At 31.3% G+C, this 6,896-nt stretch overlaps 1 protein-coding gene across 3 annotated transcripts in view; it reads left to right on the forward strand.

Annotated features, from left to right (window-relative positions):
• Window positions 1-3,086: 3,086 nt before the first annotated feature.
• LOC107481807 (probable LRR receptor-like serine/threonine-protein kinase At5g10290) overlaps window positions 3,087-6,896 on the forward strand; it is a 6,029-nt gene continuing 2,219 nt past the window's right edge. The window contains exons 1-10 of one of the 3 annotated variants that reach the window (XM_016102127.3): window positions 3,087-3,573; window positions 3,929-4,161; window positions 4,545-4,670; window positions 4,798-4,930; window positions 5,076-5,147; window positions 5,293-5,436; window positions 5,544-5,615; window positions 5,712-5,777; window positions 6,364-6,434; window positions 6,546-6,689. In XM_016102127.3, the coding sequence (XP_015957613.1) occupies window positions 4,604-4,670; window positions 4,798-4,930; window positions 5,076-5,147; window positions 5,293-5,436; window positions 5,544-5,615; window positions 5,712-5,777; window positions 6,364-6,434; window positions 6,546-6,689 (769 nt within the window). In that variant the 5' untranslated portion in view covers window positions 3,087-3,573; window positions 3,929-4,161; window positions 4,545-4,603. The remainder of the gene's footprint in view (window positions 3,574-3,928; window positions 4,162-4,544; window positions 4,671-4,797; window positions 4,931-5,075; window positions 5,148-5,292; window positions 5,437-5,543; window positions 5,616-5,711; window positions 5,778-6,363; window positions 6,435-6,545; window positions 6,690-6,896) is intronic. The other 2 variants (XM_016102125.3, XM_016102128.3) reach the window with 2 other exon arrangements.

Consider the following 6,896-nt stretch of genomic DNA (forward strand, 5'->3'; position numbering starts at 1 on the left):
AAAGCGTAAAAAATTTTAAAAACAATGTCAAGAAGACAAAAAAAGAAGTGAATCAGTCAGATTTTCACATAATTTATTATCTTGGACATCTAAATTATGTAAGTTTTTATTATTCAATATTTTAATTTAATAAAAATAGTAGTGATAATATTAAATTTTAGTAGAAATGTTATAGTAGTACTAATTAGATATATGTATGTATGTATATTATTATTATTATTATTAAGTGTTAGAAATAGTGAATAAAATAGAATTAATTTATAAAATTTGTGAATAATTATTGAGCTAAATATTATTATAAATGTAGTGTTTAGATATTTAATTTAGAATTATTTTTTTAGTTATTATTATGTGTTGGAATGAAATTTTAATTAATATGTTTTTTAATTATTATGTGTTGGAATGAAATTTTACTTAATATGTTTTTTAATATTTTTTTAATTGTATTCTTCCTCCACTATGGAAAATGCAATTGCTGCACCAGCAACTGTATTAGCTAAGGAGAAAGAAAAAGGTTCTAATGTAAATGAAATTAAAGATGGTCCGTCTGCACAAAATGAAGAAGTAGAGGGTGATTCTATTCTAACAATTGATGTTGTCACTTCTATAATCCCAATAATGGCTAATGCTCTTTCAGAGATTGTGCTATTATAGACACCTTTTTCACAATTAGATAATAATGAAAATCAAGAATAAGTAAAAATCCAATATATCGTATTTTTTGTGTTCTTAATGTTTATTTTAAATATTTGTTTAATTTAATTTTTACTTTGATTGACGGGGACTTGTATTCTACTTATGCAATTGTAGGTAATTCCTGCAACGAGGCCCAACAAATTACAACCTAAGAGGAAAGCATCTCTAACCCCAGGATCATCAAGTATTGACCCATTGCAAAGAGCAAGTGCTGGAACATCTTTAAGAATGGCTGAATTCATGAAATTTGTCCCAACATCAGTAGTGAAGTCAGCATTCGAACCTCCTAGAAAGAAATGAATGATATTTAGTTGTGATGGACTATTATAGTTAGGTTAATTATTTTCTTAACTATGTTTATCTTGTGTCATTGGAACATGGTTATGTGTGTCCAAATACTTGGCTATTTTGTTAAAGAATTTCTATATGTATTTTGTTCATGACTTTCTGGATATTTGTTCAGTTATTTGCAAGCAATGCTTTTGAATATTCACTAAATGTAGACACTTTATTTCGGGTTTATGAATGGTACCAATATGTTTAATACTTAACTTTACTTCCTTACTATTGCAACATTACATATTTACCATAGAAGCTAACACCATGCTTCTTTTTCATGAAAATTTGAATACAATACTTTTATTCACTCTTAGAATACACACCTTTAGGTTCACATTTTAAATCAAAATTTAGTCTTACTTACACCATACATAACCGTCAGAAACACAACTAAACAAATAACCAAACTTAAAATACTAATCCATATTTTCAAACACCTAATTTGAACTTTCATTGAAGTAATTCTTCATGTTAAATTCATCTTCCAACTATCATCACTGCTTGTAGGTTGTGTTTTGCCCACTAAGTTCTGTTCTTCTTCACTGTCTATTCACATAAAGAAACCACACCACATTCTCCGAGAACTCTGCCAATTTCGCATCAACTAACAAAAAGAAAAAAATTTTTAAGATTACTCATCAAACACAAATACCAGTAGCAACACATTGAAGAAGAAGAAAACGACATTGAGAACTTGTATTATAATTTGGACACACATAAAATGGTCTTTTAGGATTGGCATTTGTCTCAAACCATCAAAGCACTGGATGCATTCCACAACCACACCAATCAGGAATCTTTCCCAACCTCCCACCAGTAGGATTCCTCACGGAAGTCCCATGAGAACATGCTCGTGCAGAACTCCCTGCAACTTGGCTTCTTGAACTCATCATTTCACCAGCACAGTCTTAAACGTATTCGGAAGGAGGGCTGCAAATTAGGGTTTTATCATATATGGAGGGGTTAAATTGAGTTCATTCAAATTTTGCCACATCATTCACTCATCACACGTCCACTCTGGCAAGTTGGGTGACACATGGATACACACTCTGGCGACTTAACGTGCCACATAAGATTTTCGTTAACGGAACTAGCGACAGGGGGCAAATGCGGGGCACGATTCAACATTTTAGGGTGTTAATTGGGTAACTATAAATGTGGGGGTCAAAATTGAGGCCAGTCAAAAATTTAAAAGGTTAAAATGGATTTCAACTCCGAAAAATGTTATTAATCAAATTCGTCCTTTAAAGATTTTTAATTAGTCATGTTAGTCCCTTCATTACTTTTTTTTTTGTTGATTGTCAAAATTTGTTAATGTGGCACGTTAAGTGATATTACAACTCACACCTAATAGTCTTAATTGACTATTAACATAATAAATTTATAAAATTAGATCAAATTAAAGCCTAATTGATGGAAGAACTTGATGCATTAGAATCTCTTAATTTAGGATTAATTTGATTTAATTTCATAAATTAGTCAAGTTAATAGTCAATTAATACTATTAAGTGTATGTTGTGATATTACTTAACATACCACATCAAAAAATTCTGATACTGTTAGTAATGAAATTGAGAAAATGACTAATATGACTAATTTAAATTTTTTAAAAAATAAATTTAATTAAAAAATCTTTTAGAGATTAATTTAAATAATGAATGATTTTTTAAAGACTAATTTGATTATTAACTTAAAGTAAATATGTTGTTGATTTTTTGTGAAAAAAAAATAAAATACAAATTTTTTAAAAAATTTAAATCTTTTAAATTTTGAATTTTTATTTAAAAAATAAAGTGTAATTTTTTATTTTTAAATAATTTTTTTATATTTTATCTATAAAATAAATAATAAAAAATTACATTTTACTGTTTAAGATAAAATTTAAAATGGAGAGACTTAAATCTCTTTTTGGTACCATTGTATTACCACTGTTTCTGTTCTTACTTTAGAAAAATCGAGTCATAGTGATGATTTGTGAAAAGATATTTTTCATGGCAGATTATATTAGATTAGATTATATTACTAAATTTAAGTGGGGAACATTTTTTCAAAGGAAGAACCCAAACCAATCAGTGGAAAGTAGAACGAGTAACGACGCATGGATACCAACAAACAAGAGGCAGCACTTCACTTCTTCTGCAGTCCAATCTGTGAGAGAGTGAGAGAGAGGAGTGTGTGGTGCTGGCAACTGGCAACAAATCAACAATAATTGCTGTGTCTTTGCTTTCCAAATTCCAATCTTCCTTTACTAAACATGATTCTATTTCAACATTCTTCTGGTCAATACCTGTAATACTGAATTATTATAATCAGTAGTAATAATCATAAATCAAAGATAGATAGAGAGAGGAGAGAGGGAAAAGAAAAGAAAAGAAAAAGAAAAAGGAAATGCGAAAAACGTTATAAAAAGTAACCAAAAAAGAAAGGAAGAAAAAAAAGCAAAGGGGACAGAAGGTTCGGTTCAACATTTGCTGTCATACCTTATTGCCAGCTACCTCTCTCTCACACTTCTTCTCCTTCAACGCTCTTCATTACATAGTTAGTACCTTTCTAAACCTTTCTTCTTCTTTTGTTATTTTTTTTTCAAAATTTACTGTATCCCCACTACACACTGATCTTCTTTCACCTGATTCTGATTCCGTTTTCTTCTTTGCTGTTACTGCCGTTTCGTTTGTTATTTGGATCGCGCTTTTGTTAATGTTCTGCTGCGTTTTGGGCGTATACGCATTTCTATTTGTCCATTTGTGTGAATGATTCTGTGGCCACAGTCACTACCTGTTCACGATTATGACAGTGTTTCTCTCAATCCTGTGTTTATGTTATTTTTTCTTCATTTGTTTTGAAATCTAACTCGCTTTAATTCCAAATTTTGTATTATTGTATAACTGTGCAGGTCCTTTCCTTATTCTCTCAATTGGCATATTTGGTGTGAGACGAAAGCAAGCATCCTTTGCTGGTTTAAGCAATTCTTTCTTCTTTTTTTTTTCTTTTTCTTTTTCATTCTTTCAATTGGCGGCTGAAATAGGAAATTTACTGAATTGGCTGTGTAATCGGCATTTGTATCCAAGTAACCAACTAACCATAACAAAATAAAGCTAAAATTGTGATCTTCTCCTTTTATAGATGGTGAGAATTGAGAATTAACAATTACTATTATTATTGGTTGTCACCATTTGAATGATTTCTTTAACTATCCCCTTTTCCTTATCCATTATTTAGATTAACGAGTGTGAGAAACGACAAAATATACCTGCTTTTTAGTTCTGCATAGTTTGCTCAAATTGGCAAATGTGGATTATTATTATTATTTAAATAAAAATCAGTTAGCTATGTGATCCTTCATTGATGCAACAAGCAATTTTTCTTAGATGCAGGAGTGATCATTAATTACTTTGATCACAATATATTTTTGTTCATCACTGCATCAGCTTGTTCAGTATTGTTTTATTGTTTATTTTCGCATGCTGTTTGTTGTCATCATTAATGATTTTGATGATTCTGCACTGCAGAGATGGACAATTTTCATTTGCTAATTGATTATCCTGGACTTTGTTGATGCCAAGTAGAGATGAGCTTCTTATTTTTGGTTCTGTTATTGGGTTGCTTATGTTCATTTGTGCTACCTGATGCTCAAGGTACAATACCATTTTTTCAAATGTTGCAGTTGAAATATTAGGGGTTTGAAGTTTGAAACATATATGCCTTTTTGATCTTGTGAAAAATTGCAGTGTTTATCCTACTAACATTCTTGTTTATATCCAGGAGACGCTCTATATGCGTTGAAGCTATCACTGAATGCTTCATCTAACCAGCTTACTGATTGGAATGTAAATCAAGTGAACCCTTGTACTTGGTCGCGTGTTAACTGTGACCAGAGCAACAATGTCATTCAAGTGTAAGACATTATTTATTATTTGATTTGCAAAAGATGCTGAAGCCATACTTTCACTGTCCACAACAAAAAATTATATATTAGCATTATATTTTTCGATCCCATAACTGTATGTTGAATTGGTGCATGCATAATTTGATTCATGCAGTTCTCTAGCATTAATGGGACTCACAGGAACCTTGACCCCAAGAATAGGAGTTCTAAAAAATCTTACTGCTCTGTAAGTATTCATAGTATGACACATTCATTCAATCTTGGTCAAGCTAGATTTTCATATGATTGGGTAGTTAGGTGATAAAAGTGGTTTGTTAGTCAAGCTGGATTTTTTAGTCTAATCATTGATGTGTATATGCTTTATCATGCAGTTCTTTGCAAGGGAATGCCATCACAGGAAACATACCAAAAGAATTAGGAAATCTGACAAACTTGGGCAGGTTGGATTTGGAAAATAACAGATTAACTGGCCAAATACCATCTTCCCTTGGCAATCTAATTAAGCTCCAATTCTTGTAAGTATGACAATCTCTAATTACTAGGTTTTACTTTACATAGATATAACGAGTCTTAGCATATTACTATGCCATGCTGAATCATTTTTTTCCCGCCTGGAAACCAGGACACTAAGTCAAAACAATCTCAATGGCACTATACCAGAGTCACTTGGCAATCTCCCAAGCTTGATCAATGTGTATGTGAAATAATTCTTTATACAATTTTGAGGTTACTGCTAAGTATATATTGTTATTTTATTAGCTGACTGGTTGTTCAAACTTCTGTTTGGCAGCATGTTAGATTCAAATGATCTTAGTGGTGAAATCCCGGAGCAGTTGTTCAAAGTAACTAAGTACAAGTAAGTTCCAGAAAATCAAGTTTAATTCTTGTAGCTTCACTACTTTACATAATCTTGTTGCTTTCTACTTAATGGTAATATTATATATAATTGGCCCTTTTTCACACCAATGAAACAAAGTTATCTTTCACAAACTCCTTTACATGATTAATATTTTTGCACCATTCTAGCTGTATAAAATCTATCACTCCACTATGAAATGTAGAAGGGAACCGGACATCTTCGAGTGGTCAAGCAAACAAGCTTAAGCTTTCATTACAAGCCTTGAACTAGAGTTAAAAGCTTTCAATGTGTAGGCCTTTGGAGCCTTAAACAGTGACAATTGTTTTCCTCCTACTTTTTCTGCTAGCTTATATTAATTAGTGATAGGTAAAAATAGTTTTAAGTATACACCAATTTGAAAATGTTTTCATCCCTTCTTTGTGGGTCTGTTCCCATATACCATGTTTGGAATTACTGGATATAATATTTGAATTTAGGATGCGTTAGACATTTAGATGTTTATCCATGTTAACATGTACCATTCCTTTTGTTTTTTTAAGAATTTTAGTACATTGCTCTATTTACACGGTTTTCCTTGCTGCAGTTTCTCTGGAAATAAATTGAATTGTGGCGTGAATTATCCTCATCCTTGTGCATCTAGTAATACAGACCAAGGTTATTTTATTGGAAAATTCTTGTGGTTCTGTTTAATTTTGTGTTGTTACCAATTCCCCTTTCTTTTCTCTCTCTTAGCTACAAGCTGATACTAATTTTCCTACATGGCAGGTTCACCACATAAAGTGAAAGTTGGACTCATTGTTGGAATTATTATGGGGTTAATTGTTATTCTTTTCCTTGTTGGCCTTCTATACTTTTGGTGCAAAAATAAACACAAGGGTTACAAGCGTGAAATTTTTGTTGATGTTGCAGGTATGTGTTTCTTGTTTATCTGCAATATTCTTGTGAGTTAAGTCTGAAACGTTACTTGGATGTTTTAATATGTTCCATTGTTTATTGTTCCAGCATTATGAGCTTTAAAGTATTGGTTTGGAGAATTTACCTCTGCTCCGAAGTTCAAAATGATAAATTTATGGCTGGACCCTATCTGATTTTACTTATTTTTTTTTATCTTTGTTA

This window comes from Arachis duranensis, chromosome 3 (assembly GCF_000817695.3).
Source record: "Arachis duranensis cultivar V14167 chromosome 3, aradu.V14167.gnm2.J7QH, whole genome shotgun sequence".
NCBI lineage: Eukaryota > Viridiplantae > Streptophyta > Magnoliopsida > Fabales > Fabaceae > Arachis > Arachis duranensis.